We start from the raw sequence: 17,864 nt of genomic DNA on the forward strand, positions 1-17,864 counted from the left end.
ACTTTTGCCCCAATATGAATGTTAATACATTTCAGAGTCACTGCTAGTTGGATTGAAGCAAACCTCCCAGACGATTCTAAAGACACATGGAAGAAGAGGGGGAATGTGGATTATGTGGTGCTTCTTGACTGGTTTAGTTCTGCAAAAGATTTACAGCTTGGAACAACTCTACGGAGTCTGAAAGATGCACTTTTCAAGGTTAGCAAGTTTCCTTGTTAGTTTACTTTAACTACACGTCTCCTCTGGTTTGTTAGGAAGCCATGTTGATTAGTTGTTTTCTTAAGACCTAAAAGATCCATCATGCTTTGTGGAATTTTTAAAAATTCAGATTTAAAGAAATTTTTGAATCCCCAAATAATAAACTGATCTATATAAAATTGTATTTTTAGAATTAAGCTAAAGCATAAAGGCAAAAGAAGTCGCCAAGGGAAAAAGATTGACAGATTTGACTTCATAAAAAAAATTTATTAGATGTTAAAAAAAAAACCATACACATTAGAGGGCAGAAAATATTAGAAAATATTTTCAACAAATACATAAGTATTTTGAACACCCCAAATCTGAAGAGATTGTAGGTCTAACCATAGAAATGGTCAGCTTTAATGGAATCAGTGCTGCTTTCACTGATCAAATTAACAAAGACTTTAAAAATGTTTGGTGTGAGTTGTTGCCTTATTAAACAGTGCTAGCATGAGGGCTGGAAACATGTAATTAGAATGCAACTCATACTGCTACTAAGGCGGCTGACCGCTTGCATGGTGCCCCACTCGCACAATGTTAAAGCCTTCACACGGTTCCTGATTAACATAGGGAAGCAGAAATGTGCAGATTATACGGGTAGATTATATTGAAAGTACCAGTATTCCACTGGCTCTGACCTGTAAAAGTAGCAGTTTCATAAAGTTAAGCCTGAGAAATGTAAAAATTTAGGGTATGATAAAGATGACATAACAAATCAGCAAGGAACAGATGGGTGAAATGAATGGTTTGGGGACAACTGGACAGCCAGTAGGTGGTGGCAGATGAATTCCTGCCTAAGTTCTTACACCAGACTGGATGCCAAGGAGATCAGAGGTACAGATGTGTGGACTGAAACAGTAAACTCCTAGGAGAAAGCGTTGATTTTATGATTATGATTATGATCTTGATTTCTAAACCAAAATGCCATAGAAGATACATTATTAAACTGTGTAAGAAGTGCTATAAATAAAGTTTTAAAATCAGGAAAATTATTTGTAACCTATATGACTGGTTTCTCTACTGAAAATAGCAAGCAATTCTGTAGAAAAATGTCAAAAGTTGAGATTAGTTAAGTCATAAAAGAATTTAAATGGATAGTTAATAAACGTGAAAAGTAGTTCAACTTCACAAATGGAGAAATGTTAATTAAAACAAGACACCTTATGTCCACCAGTTTGGTAGAAATTATAAAGACTTATAATGAGATTTCTCATAATACTGCTGGTTCCACGTATAAACTGGTAGAGTCTTTGTGAAGGGCAGTTTGACATCATCACCAGGCTTTTAAACTAGCAACTCTTCTTAGCAGCTCCACTGGCGGGGGAATTGTCCCGGGGATAGGTGACTGGATGCGTACACGTCCAAGGGTTGTGGCAGGAATCTCAAGTGTTGCTTCCAATTACATGAGGGGAAAGTGTTCAGGTAACTGATTCAACTTTGAGGTGTTTGTATGTGTATGAAATAGAATAGTATCTAGTCAGTACAAATGATGATAAAGGCTCTTAATAAACGATGTTCACATGAAAGAAAAGCATTTTAAGAGTTTCATTGTCTTGCAAAAGCAAAACTAAAAAGTGTGTATCTAAGTAGAACTCTATGAGAATAAACTACCACAAAGAATGTATTTATTATGTTTTTTTTTCTCTCTCTCATTGAGTTTATTGGTACGTTTTAGGTCTACAGCACAGTTACATTCATTATTGGGATCCTGTACCTTTACATGACAGGTCTTGGTTCTCATTTTTTCCCCTTGTCCCTGCCCTCCCTTCACCCCCTCCTCCCTCCCCATTTACAAACATTTTATTTCCATTTTTTCTTTATTATGTTTCTTAAACATACACTAATAATAAAGTAATAAAGAATAAACTCCAAAATGTTAAAATGGTATTTCTGGGTTGGTTGTGAGGTTACAGGCAACTTCTATTTTCATTGATTTTCTAATTTTTCTTTTAAGATCATGGATTACTTGTATGGTTCTTAAAACCTGGCCTACATATCTATTTTATTTAATGTGGGATTTTGAATTTGGTTATTTTTTCACCATTCAGAAAATGAATCTTCACCTTCAAGGGAGCACTTGAACAGTTGATACGTATTGTGGTTTTAACCGTCTTTAGGCTGCCCACCATATTAAAAATGCCATTTCCTTATTTTATAGTGGGAGAGTAAAACTGTCCTTCGCAGTGAGCCCTTGGTTTTGGAGGGAGGCTATGAAAACTGGCTGCTTTGCTATCCCCAATACACAACAAATGCTAAGGTCATTCCGCCCCCACGAGGCAAGAATGAAGAGGTGTCTATCTCATGTATGTATGTGCAGATTTTGTCTAAATTACTGTAGTAAATATAAAATAGATACTAATGTTTTGGGGGTCGTGGTCTTTGTCATATGTGCATTTGTCTGTCCTGTTTTCAGTTAAAAATACATAAGGCCTAGAAGACTGCTGTTATTGGCATGTTATTTAGTTGGTATTTAATTCTCACATACAGCATGCATAACAAACACAAGTACTCTTTATGGAGCTTGCTATTCTTTTAAAAATAGTGTTCTTCTGGTGCTTTCAGTGGATTTCACTTACCCCTCACTGGAAGAATCAGTGAAGATTCCTTCCAGGCCTCCTGCTCAGATGCCACCACTGCCGCCGCCTCTAGAAGCAAATGAAAACACAGACCTGACGAGTGGCCAGGGGGTGCCGAGTGCATCGATGCCCGCTGAACCACTCGCTGCTCCCACAGCTGACGTTTCACCCACAGTTCAGCCAGTGCCTGCTGCAAAGTATGTTCCGCAGGTATGGTTTGCTTTTCTCCTGACTTTGTTCTCTGCCTTCATACTACCTCAGACATGCAGTATAGAAGGGAAGTTATATAAACACATCCCAGGAAAGTGTCACTCAGGAGAAACTAGTCTTGGCACCTTTATTTTTACAAAGTCTTTTGGTTATGGTTCCATTAGAATAATTCAGAGGATTTCAAACCTAGCTGATGACTGTTTACCCAAGCAGATATAGCTTCTATTTCCATAGGGAAATAGAAAAGTTCTTTTAGGAACAGAAGTGGCGAGATGGAATATTAATTTGATTTAGAGCAAGCATCTGAGACCTGTGGCTTGCTAATTGGAGCAGTCCTGAGCCGTGTAAGCTCCTGTTGGTGGTGTGTCACCACGTGCACCACTCACGGTGCCCAGTACAGCTGTCTCTTGCTCCAGTAGGTTCTACTCAAAGGTTAATTAATGCTTTCCTGTGCTTTCTGCAATGAGACTTTCTAACATTTATTTTTTCATTTATTTCCCCAGTTATACCTAAATAGCATTTCACATATGAGGGTGGTATTGATTTATAGAGCAGAGTATGACTAGAATGTTTGACAGTCTTTTGTTTTGTTTTGTTTGTTTTTTTGATGCCAGGATTGAACTCGGGACCTTGCACTTGTGAGGTAGGCAGTGGAACCACTGAGCTAAGTCCCTGGCCCCTCAACAGTTTTTTATTGTAAAGTGAGGTTATTCGTTTCTTCAGTTTTAAAATCACTTTTACTATTTCTAATTAAATTGTAAGAGTAAGCAAAATATGAGTAAACAGCTTCTTAAAATATAAATTTAAGATATTCTAAAGAGAATTTATGTTATTGTATATCCTTTCAAGTTAGTCGTCGTATTTGTTTTTTGGTTGGTTTGTTTTGTTTTTTGAGATAATGTCTTGCTTTGTAGTTTGGGCTGTCTCGAACTCTCCTGATCCTCCTGCCTCAGTTTTGACTGAATGCTGGGATTACAGGTGTGCACCTCCACATCTAGCTAGCCATCCTGTTTGAACCTTAATCTTTTCTTGCTCCGGCATGACCCAGATACGTATACTTGGTCAAACAGTTTGAGAGTCTACACTTGACCTTAGCCAAAGGGCACAGAAGTGATTAGGATCTTTCATTCGAAAGACAGTATAAAAATTTATAAATTTTCTGATATTTGGAAGAAGAGACTTGTATAAAATCAGTCACAGCCTAAGACAGTATCATTGCCGCCCCAGTCCCTGGAGCACAGAGCAAGGAGAGAAGCTGTAATGGAGAAAGTAGCTTTTTATTTGGGCTTGGGATCTGCAGCTATAAGAAACAAGGCGGAAACTGTGTGGCTAAAGGCACAGGGCTTGCTTTGGCACCGGAGAGCAGTTTTTGATATGTATTGTCATGGGTATCAGTTGGAGATGAAAGTGTGATACAAGACAAGATTGGAAAGACAATCAAGAGTCCTCAAGAGACTTGGATCAAATTTGAATTTTATCCTATAGGCACAAGGGAACATTAAAGAGTTTAAATTTGAAAGTAACTGATACATAGATTTTAATGCCATCCTAATCAAAATACAGTCCTCACAGAACTACAGAAAACAATCCTAAAATTCATGTGTAGCCAGAAGAGACCCAGAATAGCAAAAGCAGTCCTGAGCAACAAGAACAAAACAGGAAGCATCACAATCCCTGACTTCAAGCTATGTGACAAAGCTACAGGGCTAAAAACAGCATGGTACCAACACAGAAACAGACATGCAGATCATTGGAACAGAGCAAAGGCTATAGAAACAACCCCGCACACATTCAGACAAGTTCAAGCTCAGCCTGGGCAATTCAGCAAATTAATGAGACCCTCTCTCAAAAAATAAAAGCGAGCTGGGGCTGTATCTCAGTGGCAGAGGTCCTGGGTTCAATTCACAGTACCACAAAAGAGAAAGCACAAGAGAGAGCGGGGAAGAGAGAAAGAAAGAAAAGGGAATAAAGGATTGAGCTATCAAAATGTGAATAGAAACAGTTATTTTGGTTGCTGCTTCATCTTTTATTTGCTTTATCCCCATAGTTCCTAGTTCATTCACAAATACATGTGGAAAAGAAGACAGTATAGGTTTTTTGTTTGTTTCAAACACAAAACAGCAGGCAGAGAGAAGCGAAGAGATGGTAGACATGATGTTTTCTTCTCTAACTTCTTCCTGCTCGGTTATCCAGTGGACACATGTCACTGGCAGATGTTACTGTAAATTGTCATTTTTCTTTCATTGTACTGTATCACTGGGAAATGATGAGTCTCTTCTTTCAGTGGCGTAGGGTAATGTGCTGTTAAACGGAGGTGATGCGTGTTGAACTCACCTGATGAGGAAATAAAGTAATTCGTGGCTTGGCTTGAAGGAAATTAGTATATTCTGTCTGTATCGCTATCTCTTTTATCTCTTTGCAGCACTAGGGATTGAACCTGGTGGGCTGTGTCACTGAGCTACATCCCCATACTTAAAAAATAAATTTTATTGAGATGGGGTCTCATTAAGTTGCTGAATTGCCCAGGTTGGGCTTTAACTTGGCATACTTTTACCTTAGCCTCCTAGAATGCTGGAATTACAGGGGTGCACCATCGTGCCTAGTTCAGTCTCTTAACTCTACAAAATTTGTTACAGATTTTTTTCCCCCAGTACTGTCCTCAGCCCTCCTTTAGTCTCACTAAATCACTTACTTGCCCAGCATGGTTTTGAACTTGCAGTTTTCTTGCCTCAGCCTCCCAGAGTACTGGGATTATAAGCATACACTGCCATGCCTGGCATTATAGAATATTAATTCCTTCAACAACATATTTATTAACCATATGCCTGGCACCATCTATACCTTTTTAGAACTTATGTCCTAGGAGGGAATATTTTACCTAGGGTTTGTGAGGCAGGGTCTCATCATGTAGTGAACTAAAATAAGCCGGCCTTAAATTCACTATGTAGCCCAGGCTGGTCTGGAACCCACAGCAACTCTCCTGTCTCAGCCTCCTGAGTGCTGAGATTGCAGAAGTATGCCACCACGTATCTCTTAGGAGAGAAGATTATAAACAAACATTTAATCCGAATCCCAATATGTGCTCTCTAAGGTATAGTGAGAGCATGACTAGTTTTAGCAGGGTGGCGTCTTTTCTGAGAGAGAACTATCTAAGCCAAGACCTAGTGTTTGGTTAGACCTTATCTAGGTGAACAGCTGATAAAAAGACCTGATTTGGAAGGGGTGCGGCAGTTTTGATTTTTAAGGCAGGTATAGCTGGTGCATAGAAGAGTAAGAGGTGAGAAGGCGACAGATGTAGGACTGACTGCATAGGGACTTACAGGCCATGCTAAAAACTTAGATGCAGTCTGAGTCTAGCGAGTAGCAACTTAAAATAGGAAGAACATGGTCAGGTTTGCCTCAGTGATCAGTCTGGCGACAGTATGGAGATAGGGTAGAAGGAGGGTAGAAGACAAGATAGATGGGTGAGGGGCTGGCAGCTGTGCCATAGTCCTGGAAGGAGAGAGCCTCAGCGTGACCTTGGCTGGTGGCAGCAGACACAGGAAGAGAATCATGAGACTCCAGAGGTCAGAGAGCATGCCAGGGGACTCAGCTTCTGGCTTGGAGCTGCTCCGAGAAGGGTTGTCCTATGAGAGAGGGCCATGTTTTTGAGGGAGTCATGAGTTCCGTGTTGGCCGTTGGGTTCGGGGCTTGTGTGGGAATAGAGCTTGAGCCTCAGTGCGCCGCTCTGGGTTTCGTCTATTGGCATGAGCACATTAATCCCATGTACGGAACCCGGTGGGGTGAATGAAATGTTGAACTGAGTCCCCATGAAAGCTCGGCCACATGAGGAACCTGAGTTTGAGGCGTTAACAAGTGGATGTTCAGGCTGGTGTTGTCTCTTTGAGGGGCAGTTCTTTTATCACAGCTTGGTTTGGGGAACCAGGGTTATATATTTTGCTGCTTTTGTTTCTATAGATTGATCGTACTAAAAAACCAGCAGTCAGATTGCCTGAAGATCATAGAGTAAAAGCTGAGAGTACAGATCACGAGCAGCAGTCTCCTCAGAATGGAAAAGGCGTTCCCGACCGCTCCACCAAGCCAGTGTTTCCCCCTGCGGCTGCGGCGTTAACGGATGAAGAGAAAGCACAGATTCTTGCAGAAGCCACTTTGCTTATAGAGAAAAGCAAGCAAGAAAAAGAACTTCGGGAAAGGCAGCATGAGGAACAGAAAGAGAAGCTGAGGAGGGACGAACAAGAACAAAAATCCAGAAAGAAACAAGAAACTGAAGAAAGTGAAATCCCAGAAAATCAAAAAGCAAAAGAAATGAAAAAAGAAAGTGAACAGACCAAGAAGGAAGACAAAGAAACTTCAGCAAAGAGGGGCAAAGAAACAACAGGACTAAAAAGACAGAGTAAAAGTGAACATGAGACTTCTGACGCCAAGAAGTCTGTGGAAGACAGGGGGAAAAGGTGTCCAACTCCAGAAGTGCAGAGAAAGCCAGTAGGAGATGCCCCTGCGGGAGACGCAAGTGCGGGCAAGGTGAGCAGAGTCACACTGCACGGATGCGATGCACAGGGCGGCGGGACACCGGGCCTTCCCGACAGGGCAGGCCTTCAGGAGATTCCCCTGTTCTTTCTGCCCACACACGCTCACCTGCTCTGCTGGTTCTATGTTTGTTTTTGGCTTTTGTCAATACTGGCCACTGAATTCAGAGCCTCAGGCTTGCCAGGCAAGCACTCTAGTGCTATGTCGCAGACCCTTTTAAATTCTGTTTTGAGATAGGGCCTCACTGAATTATCTGAGCTGGCTCAAACTTGGATCCTCCTGCCTCAGCCTTCTGAGTAGCTGGGATTATAGAGGTGCACTGCCACACGCAGCACCTGCTCTACTGTAGTACTTTAAATGATTGATTGGCAGTGGACTTCATGTCCGTGAAATGCAGTGCATTCTTAGTAACTGCGATAAGTAGCTACATTCTTCATGTTTACGTTTGATGTATTTTCATCAAAATTTAATCTTCTCTGTATTGAGAAGTTAGATGCCAATACTGTTTTTTTTTGCTTTTATTTTTTGTTGTTTGCTCTTTTTGTTTTGTTTTGTTTTGTTTTTTGGTACGGGGGATTGAACTCAGGTCCTTGAGCTTGCAAGGCAGGTGGTGGCACCACTGAGCTAAATCCCCAGCCCATTGGCAATATTTGTGTGATAAAGTTTATATCTGCCAAGAATGCGTGCAAAATCAGTGGCGTCAAAGTAGCCCAACATCTGGGCACTGTGGCGCAGGCCTAGGCTGGGGGATCACCAGTTCGAGCCTAGTCTGGGCTACTTAGTGAGACCCTGACTGAGACAAATAATAAAAAGAGCTGCTGGGCATGCGGCTCAGGTGTGAAGCAGCCCTCAGTTCATCCCCAGGAGAAGGGAGAAAGCCAGGCCTTTATCTTCACGTAGAACCATACTGTGGGCCAGGTTGGTGTCATTTTATTTCTAGCTTTATCTCCTCACATAATATTGGTGAGAACCCAATTACTCTTGCCTTTTTTTCTGCTCTTGGCTACCCACCCAAAATGAATTCCCATAATTTCAGAGGACATTTTTGTTGTTATTGTTTTTTAATGTAATGATGTCATACTTTCCTTTTTTCTTCACTAGGCAATTAATAGTGCCTTTCCAAAAAAAAAAAAAAAAAAGTGCGTTTTCCCTTTGGATACTACATTTTTTAAATGCAGGAACAATTAAAAATGTCCTTTTATGGACATGTAAGTGGAATAACATTTTTTAGTAGTATGAAAATGACTTGATGGGAGGCAAAGCACCATCTTACAGAATGGCAGTTACCACAGTTAACAACCCATACCAATGCTGAACTGACTCAGGGAACAGGTATCTGGTAACCTATAGTATAAAACATAGAGCTGCTGTCCGAAAACCTGCTAAACACCCCAGATTGGGGAATGAAGCCCACATACTTACATTCTGATTTTATAGGAAATCAGAACTTACACCTGTTACTCAAGATACCATTTAAACATTTATTTGCTGAGTGCCTGCAGTATGCTGGATAGTTCTCCAACACTGTCTTACTCATAACAGTCACCTCTTTGGGTCTTTAATTTTCAAGTAAAGCTGATGCTTAGACATTTAAGTGTTTGCCTAAAATCACATAGGCAGTCCCAAGCTGCTTAATTTCACTTTGCTATATTACCAACAAGCAGTGTTTGGAACGCAAAGCATTTATGTTTTGAGTGCCTAATATTCCTGCAGATCTAAATAACCCTGTCATGACCTGGCTTTGGACTCTCCCTATATAACATATATGTTCCTTTTAAAAGTAGAAGCAGTCTGTAATTTATTCTAGAATAAATTTTGTTCAAAGTATTGCTAATAAAGTTTTTACTGTCATCATTTTAAAAACAAGGTAGGGCTGGGGATTTAGCTCAGTGGCACCACACCTGCCTTGTAAGTGCAAGGTCCTGAGTGTGATTCCCCTGTTCAGATAAAAAAGATAAAGTGAATTATTTTAAAGATCCTGTGATGTATAAGAAGATGTAAAAATGGGTTTTGCATTTCTTAAATTTGGTCTGTATAACATTTTATATTCTCTTTAATACTTGAAATTTTTTGGAGCACATCCCCTCTCAAGGTAACCAGAATCATGGGATTGAAATGAAAGAGTATTGGTGGTGCTAAATATGCACTTACTATTAGCACTTTATCCTTGGCCTCATATTATGAACCCATGCCTCACAGTCTGCTTTGCTTTTCAATTCATCAGAACTTTCCAAGGGGCCGGGGATTTAGCTCAGTGCTTCCACCGCCTGCCTCGCCAAGTGCAAGGTCCTGAGTTCGATCCCTGGTACCCCCCCAAAACAAAAGAAAACTTTCCAATTCTTTCTTTTTAATGGTAAGTAATTGCATCCAAAGTATGTGTTTTGAATTTGACAGTAAAATAGAGTATACTTTTTATTTTTTGCTGGCATCAGATTTAAATTTATTTACTTTATAAGTCTTTATCAAATTAATTATCAAACACAGATTAACTCCGATTTCCTTTGCTGTCCAGAAACTTTTTAATTTGGTTTGATCTCATTTGTTTCTTGGTATTACTTCTTGTGTCAGGTATATTCACTCTTCTTGACTTGTTGGCATTGTTGACTTGTCTCTTTCTAGGATCTACTTGAGATTTTATGTGATGCTGGGTTGGTGGTCATGAATTTCTTGAGATGCTCCTTGTCGTGGAAATACCTTATTTTTCCTTCAGTTTTGAAGAAAAGTTTTGCAGGATAAATAAATTGGGGTTGGAAGTTGTTATATTTTAAGGCTTGAAACATTTCGCTCCATGTCTTCCTGGTCTTTAAGGTTTGTGTAGATGAATTTGCTGTAATTTTAATGAGTTTGCCTTTATACGCTATTCAATGCCTTTTTTAAGCAGCTTTTAAGTTTTTGCCGCTGTGAGGGACTTCTGAGACTTTGAGTATAATGTGGCATGGAGAAGTTCTCTTTTAGTCATGGCTCTTAGGGATTCCATATGCCTAACTTATCTGGATTTTATTTCTTTATATCTGGGGAGTTTCCTGTCTTTATTTCTGTGAATAGGCTTTTTTAATGCCATTTGTATTGTCTTTTGATTTTTTTCACTTATTCCATTTACTCTCAGAGTAGTCTTCTTTGTGGCATCTAGCAGCTGTTGGATCCATTTTTCATGTTCTTTTGTTGCTTTTAAGGTATCTTTGAGTAGTTGGTCTTTGAAAGCATCATTGTCTTTTAGTTCTGAAATTCTGTCCTCACATTGGTAGCTTCTGCTGCCCATAGTTTCTCAATATAATTTTTAATCTTCTGGATTTCTGATGGAAACCTTTTCATTGACACTAATTCTTTGTTTAACTATAAACTGGTCATTTGTGTTTTGTATAATCTTGTTTAGGTCAGCTAGTTTTTTATTAGTGTCTTTTGAAAGCTCTTGGATCATTTTGGTTATTATTTCCATTATCTGTTTAGTTATATCTTTTTGTTTGTTTGTTTGTTTGTTTTTTGAGACAGGGTCTCACTATGTAGTTGAGACTGACCTGGAACTCACTATGTAGCCCAGGCTGGTCTCGAACTCACAGCGATCCTCCTACCTCAGCCTCCGAGTGCTGGGATTACAGGTGTGCGCCACTATGCCCAGCCTGTTATCTTTATTTTTGGTACCAGAGATGGAGATTGAACTCGGGTCCTTGTGCTTGCAAGGCAGGCGGCAGAACCACTGAGCTAAATCCCTGGCCCCCGTGTTATCCTTTTACTCATTAGTTGATAGAGACATTTGTCTATATCTTGGCCAGTTATTGTTACTGTTTTGGTTTGGTTTTGTTTTTGGTACCAGGGATCAAACTCAGGACCTTGTGCTTGCAAGGCAGGTGTAGTGCCACTGAGCTAAATCTCTGGCTGGCCCTTTTACTGTTCTTTGTTGTCAGCATTCTATGAGTGTGAGGTTGTAGCTCATGGCTTTAATAGGCATTTCCCTAATGACTAATGGTATTGCACATTCTCTCGTATGAGTATAGGCCTTAATGGTTATATTCTTTGGTGAAATACGTACTCAAGACTGTTAATTTTAAGATTGGATTACTGTCAGCTTTCACTGAGTTGTATGAATTTCTAATATTCTGGATACAAATCCTTTATTAGAAATGTGGTTTCTACCTCATGGTTTTCCTTCTCTGCTCCCCCTACCCCACCCCGCTTTCCTTTTTCTTCAGTTCCAGGCATTGAACCTAGGGCCTTCACACTGAGCTACATCCCCAACCCTTTTTATTTGTTTTTAATTTTGACACAGGATCTCAGTTGCTTGGGCTGACCTCAAATTTGCCATCCTCCTGCCTCAGCCTCCCAGAGTGCTGGGGTTACAGGTGTGTGCCACCATGCCTATATTTTCTCAGTGGAGTTTTACCAAGCACAGATGTATTTGTGGGCAAGTCCAGTCTGCCAGTTTTTTTATTTGACTCAGGCCTAACCCAAAGTCATAAAGAATTTCTTTTGTTTCTTCTTAAAAATCCTGTAGTGTTCTTACAAGTAGATCTGCGTCCATTTTAACTTAATTTTTATATATACTGTAGTCTCCCCTGGTCTCTGTTTCCTCTTTCTTTGGTTTCAGTTACTCAGGTTCAACCATATCCTGAAAGTATTAAATGGAAGTTCACCGAAATAAACAGTACATTTTCAATGACTTTTATAATAGTATATTGTATTAATTGGTTTTTTTTTCTCTTTATGGTTAATTTCTTTTTTTTTTTTGGTACCAAGGATGGAATTCGGGTCCTTATCGCTTCTCGGCCTTTTGGCTAAGATCAAGCGAATTCGGGTCCTTGTGCTTGCAAGGCAGGCCACAGAATCACTGAGCTAAATCCCCGGCCCTGTGGTTAATTTCTTACTGTGCCTGATTTCTAGGTTAAGCTTTATCACGGGAGTGCAGAGATAGGAGGAAACGTAGCATGTCAAGAGAGGCTCAGGATTCTCTAGGCTTCCTGCAGCCAGCGCATGTACCTAAGTGTATATACGGCAACGTTTAATTGAAAATCAGACTTTTCCCCTCGAACAGACTCAGCGGGAGCCTTTGACAAGAGCACGGAGTGAAGAGATGGGTAGGATCGTCCCGGGACTGCCTTCCGGCTGGGCCAAGGTACGTAACGTGGTTACCAGGTTCTTTAACTGCCTTCTCCCCTCCCCGAATGGAGAGGCAGTTCTCTGTTTTCAGTGTAAGAGTGTAATTCTCCCAATTAGGACTAGATTTCTCACTACCCAGCCTGGGATTCTGGCTGCAATGCATGATCCTTCTGGCAGTACTGTTTAGAAATGGGGTGTTACGTGCCAGATGTGGGGGCACACTTGGCCGCCACAGGTATGTGGTGTCACAGTGAGAGGCTGAGGCGGGAGGATTGCAAGTTTGCGGCCAGCCTGGGCATCTTGGTGGGACTGTGAGTCAAAAATAAAAAAGTCTGGGTGTGTAGCTCAGTGAGAGGCCCTTAGTTCAGTCCTCAGTACCATGTAATCACAGTCATAATCATAATGGGTCACTCTAAACCTACACTTCTTTGGAAGTTTAATTAGAGAAGTGATTGTCACCATTTTATTCAAACTATTTTAGGTATTGGCGGTGTAGCTGGAATACTTTGAAATAAGTTATTTCTATAGAATGGTCATTTTCGGGCTTTGACCTTCATTTTTTCCTTTTGTATCTAAGTTTCTGGACCCGATCACTGGAACCTTCCGTTACTATCATTCACCCACCAACACTGTCCACATGTACCCGCCAGAAATGGCTCCTTCCTCGGCTCCTCCTTCCACCCCTCCGACTCACAAGGCCAAGCCCCAGGTTCCTGCTGAGCGGGACCGGGAGCCATCCAAGCTGAAGCGCTCTTACTCCTCCCCGGACATCACCCAGGCTGTGCAGGAGGAGGAGAGGCGGAAGCCCACAGTGACGCCGGCTGTGAATCGGGAGAACAAGTAAGTCTGCCTGACGCCTCCAGCTCAGGTAATGTAGGTGCTGTGTTTTAATACCTCTGCTCCAGACAGATCACTGTTAAGCGTGAGAAATTGCTTTGGATGCCATTCCAACCACTGGTACTTACCATGGAGAAAAAGGTAGTGAAAATATCCTTGGTTTTTCTGCCAAATGATAGCTTACTAGACAGGCAAGGTTATCGGAAGTATTAAGATAAAAACATGTTACCGCCGTGTCACACTTCACAGCGCTTGTGCCATAGAGGACCCCCGACTCCCCTAGACTTCCTGTGATGCTCAGTTTCCCGAGGACCCTAAGGTAGGGATCGCAGTGCTGAGTGTGCACTGCTGCAGCCTCGGGCCAGTCACGTGAGAGTCAGGTTGCCCTGCGGTGTTGAAGCAGCGGGCACGAGGGTGTCTGCTCTGCGCTCCTCCTGCCCCTTGCTCCTCTGTGCTCTGCGGCTCTGTCCACAGTCATGAGCAGTGTCCACTCACGTTCCCCCGGGAGTGTCTGATCCAGATGATTCCCTGGGTTCTGCCCTTGGAGTCTAATGCCCCTGGCTTATAACAGGGTGTGAGGTGCCTGCTACTTCTAATCTTTACGTTTGAGAGGAGGAGGGGAATAGACGGAAATACAGCCCTGGTTTCTGCAGCCATGGTGTCATCCAGCCACGGATTAAAAATATTTGTTAAGATTCTTGGCCAAGAAGAAGTCTCCCTTGTTGCTAAGAAAAAAAATGTTAGTACTGAACAGATGCAGACGTTTTTGGCCAGTCATTGTTTCCCGAGCATTAGAGCAACCCCCTGTGGTCATCTCAGCCCTAGACTTCAGTAATACTATCCAGATAGCCTCTGCCTCCTTTGATGTCGCTCTCCAGTAATAAATGTTGTTTGATTCTTTGGCATTCTGGTTGAGTTCAAATATTTTTAAATGCTAATCTCCCGGGGATCATTTGAAAGTGTTAGAAAGAGCCTCTGTTCTTTAGCTCCTAATTCACAGGAAACTACAGAATCTGTCTCAGGGCCCTTCTAGAAACAAAGAGGTCAGGAGGGCAGATTCCGGACACAGGCAGAGGCCTGTCCTGGGTACTGGGGGCTGTAAGGTTAGGCACTGGCACGCTTACTGACAAAGGGTACTGAGGCCTGGTGCTAAGCTGCTGCCCTTGGTCGTGTGGGCCTCAGTTTCAGGTGTTCTGCCTCTCATTGTGTCCCGTATCTCCCCGTGCTCAGGCCAACATGCTACCCTAAAGCCGAGATCTCCAGGCTCTCCGCCTCTCAGATCCGAAACCTCAATCCTGTCTTTGGAGGGTCCGGACCAGCCCTCACTGGACTTCGGAACTTAGGAAATACGTGCTACATGAACTCCATCCTGCAGTGCCTGTGCAATGCTCCACATCTGGCTGATTATTTCAATCGGAACTGTTACCAGGATGATATTAACAGGTGAATATGTATCTGACGTCTGCAATATATTGTGGAAGGAAAGCCTACCCGTACTTCCTGTCTTAGTCTGTTTTGTGCTGCTCAACGAAATACCTGAGACTGGGTCATTTATAAAGAACAGAAATTTATTTTCGTATTTCTGGAGACCATGAAGTCCATAGATGCCACCCTGTGGTCGTGGCCTCTTGCTGTGTCGTCACTTAGCAGATGGAAGGGCAGAGGAGGAGCTCCTTTGTCATGCCCCTTTCTAAGTGCACTAAGCTCATTCTTGAGGGAGAAGCCCTGTGACCTAATCACCTCTTAAGGTCCTGTCTATTCTTTATTTTTTGGCAGTATTGGGGATTGAACCCAGAGCTCGGTGCATGCCAAGCAAGTGCTCTGTCAGTTAGCTACGTCCTCAACCTGTTTTAGTTTTTGTTTTGAGACTGGCTTGAACTTGTGATCCTTCTGCCTCAGCCTCCCCAGTACTAGAATTAGAGAAGGCCCTACCTCCAAACACTGTGACACTGGCAACACCTAAATTTTGGAGGGCACATGTTCAAACCAGAGCCCCTATCACCCAGCTCCAAAGAAGTATACTTTGGAAAAGGGAAAATCCATTTATTCACTAGAAAAATGTAGAGGAAAACCAGCTCTGAAAGAGTTGAGAAGAGCAGTAGGAGAAAGCAGAAACTCTGTGTCATAAAACTGCAACGTGTTGGTCAGCGGGGAGGGCAGACTCGTGGCCAGAACATACCAGGCAGGGAAACTGTAAGCAGAGTGATAAACCCGCAGGTGTGTTCATGTGGGGCTGTAGCGTGTGAGTGCTTTAATATTGACATTAGGAACCCACTGTCCTTTAGAAATTCTCCTTTATTGCTTTTTTAGTGACTTGAATTTTTTTTTTTTTTTTTTTTTTTTTTTTTTGGCACAGGTCAAATTTGTTGGGGCATAAAGGAGAAGTGGCAGAAGAGTTTGGTATAATCATGAAAGCCCTATGGACAGGTCAGTATAGGTACATCAGCCCAAAAGACTTTAAAATCACCATCGGGAAGATCAATGACCAGTTTGCAGGATATAGCCAGCAAGATTCACAAGAACTGCTCCTCTTCCTCATGGATGGTCTCCATGAAGATCTCAATAAAGTAAGACTTTTGATATTCTAAGTTTCCAATCTCCTTAGGGTGCTCAGTAGCACTGCCACCATTTTTATAGCAGTTTGAGCTCTAGTTGCTGAGTATGCAGTGGTACTTTATTAGATACAGCGACTTTGTACTAAAGCATGAGACTATAACACACTCCTTGTCTGATCCACATAATACCTAATAAGTGAACATTTATGTGAAATGTTGCTGGATGTGTTTAGGGTTTCAGATTTTTTGGATTTTGGCATATTTGCTTATATGTGATGAAATATCTTGGGGATAGGACCCCATTCTAAACACAAAATTCATTTATGTTTCATGTATATCTTACACAGCATTAAGTTGTATACAATATTTAAAAATAATTTTGTACATGAAACAGTTTCTTGGTGGATAATTTTCTACTTATAGCATCATGTTGGTGCTCAGAAAGTTTTGATTTTGGAGCATTTTGGATTTTGAGATTAAAGATGTTGAATCTGTATTTGAATTTGTGTATGTAATTATTTACTGATCTGTTATCAGGTAGACTGCTGAGCAGTTTGCAAATGTTAAATCAGTTACTGGTACTGTTATACATGACCCACTTGTAAAATCTTTGATATGCTTCTATAAAAGAGAGCTGGAATAGCTTCATTTTGTATTTATTTTATTGCACATTTATTATATTATTTGTACATATCACCCTATGCTGTGTTCTTATACTTATTTTCTACACTAAGAATTATCTCATGTAACCAGGTAATTCACATTAATGGTTTTTATAGACATGCATCTCTATACAGATTTATATACAATCACTTCTTTTAGCACACCAAGTTGTCATCTTTTTTCAGATAGCTGTGGGATCACAATGCTACTGCTTGCTGATTTTGATTGTGTGTGTGTGTGTGTGTAAACATCTTTATCCAAAATAGGTGGCTATATAATGTCTTCATTTATGAGGCCAGGACAGTGAAATGACATCTGGTTGCTCCCCTAACTCTCAGCTCTATGTGGGATGTTTTTTCAAAACTAGACTTTTCAGCTTTTTTTACTTAAAAAAATACAGGGCTGGGGATTTAGCTCGGTGGTTCTGCTGCCTACCTCATAAGCACAAGGACCCGAGTTTGATCCCCAGTACCAAAAAAACCCAAAACATATGTATATGGAAATTCTAACAGGTTCAGGTTACACCCTTTTCAATAAAATGGAGTTTCTGTGTTTGGCTGGATTTTGGAATTTTTTTCTTTTTTTTTTTGGGTACCAGGGATTGCACTTAGGTCCTTGCACTTGCAAGGCAGGCCACCGAACCGCTGAGCTAAATTCCCAGCCCTGGAATTATTTTTTGTAGCACTGGATATGATCAGAATTCCTTCATGACATTTTCAAATTGGGAAAGTATTTGAATCTTTCAATTACATATTTAAGTGTTGTCTTTTAATTAATTAATATAGGGTTTAAATAATCGTGTTTCCAGGCCGATAACCGGAAGAGACATAAAGAAGAGAACAATGATCATCTCGATGACTTCAGAGCTGCAGAACGCGCTTGGCAGAAGCACAAGCAGCTCAATGAGTCCATCATTGTCGCCTTGTTCCAGGGTCAGTTCAAGTCCACAGTACAGTGCCTCACCTGTCACAAAAAGTCCAGGACATTCGAGGCCTTCATGTATTTGTCTCTGCCACTAGCGTCCACAAGTAAATGCACACTACAGGTGAGCTTCAAACGAAGAGAGGTGCTCGGTTGATAAAATGCTGCTCATAGAGATGGGCTTTGGCCAGCAGTTCATTCCTCGTCACTCCTCCATAATCACTTGGTAGAAAGAGCAGAAGTG

At 41.3% G+C, this 17,864-nt stretch overlaps 1 protein-coding gene across 1 annotated transcript in view; it reads left to right on the forward strand.

Moving 5' to 3' along the window:
- Positions 1 to 17,864, forward strand: part of Usp8 (ubiquitin specific peptidase 8) — a 55,616-nt gene that overhangs the window by 27,632 nt on the left and 10,120 nt on the right. Inside the window, exons 9-17 of the mRNA XM_010638666.2 lie at positions 36 to 198; positions 2,399 to 2,543; positions 2,803 to 3,026; positions 6,984 to 7,547; positions 12,580 to 12,660; positions 13,222 to 13,484; positions 14,712 to 14,924; positions 15,838 to 16,048; positions 17,508 to 17,744. Of these exons, the coding sequence (XP_010636968.1) occupies positions 36 to 198; positions 2,399 to 2,543; positions 2,803 to 3,026; positions 6,984 to 7,547; positions 12,580 to 12,660; positions 13,222 to 13,484; positions 14,712 to 14,924; positions 15,838 to 16,048; positions 17,508 to 17,744 (2,101 nt within the window). The remainder of the gene's footprint in view (positions 1 to 35; positions 199 to 2,398; positions 2,544 to 2,802; positions 3,027 to 6,983; positions 7,548 to 12,579; positions 12,661 to 13,221; positions 13,485 to 14,711; positions 14,925 to 15,837; positions 16,049 to 17,507; positions 17,745 to 17,864) is intronic.

This window comes from Fukomys damarensis, unplaced genomic scaffold (genome assembly GCF_012274545.1).
Source record: "Fukomys damarensis isolate Sample0158 unplaced genomic scaffold, DMR_v1.0_HiC HiC_scaffold_17, whole genome shotgun sequence".
NCBI classification, from domain to species: domain Eukaryota; kingdom Metazoa; phylum Chordata; class Mammalia; order Rodentia; family Bathyergidae; genus Fukomys; species Fukomys damarensis.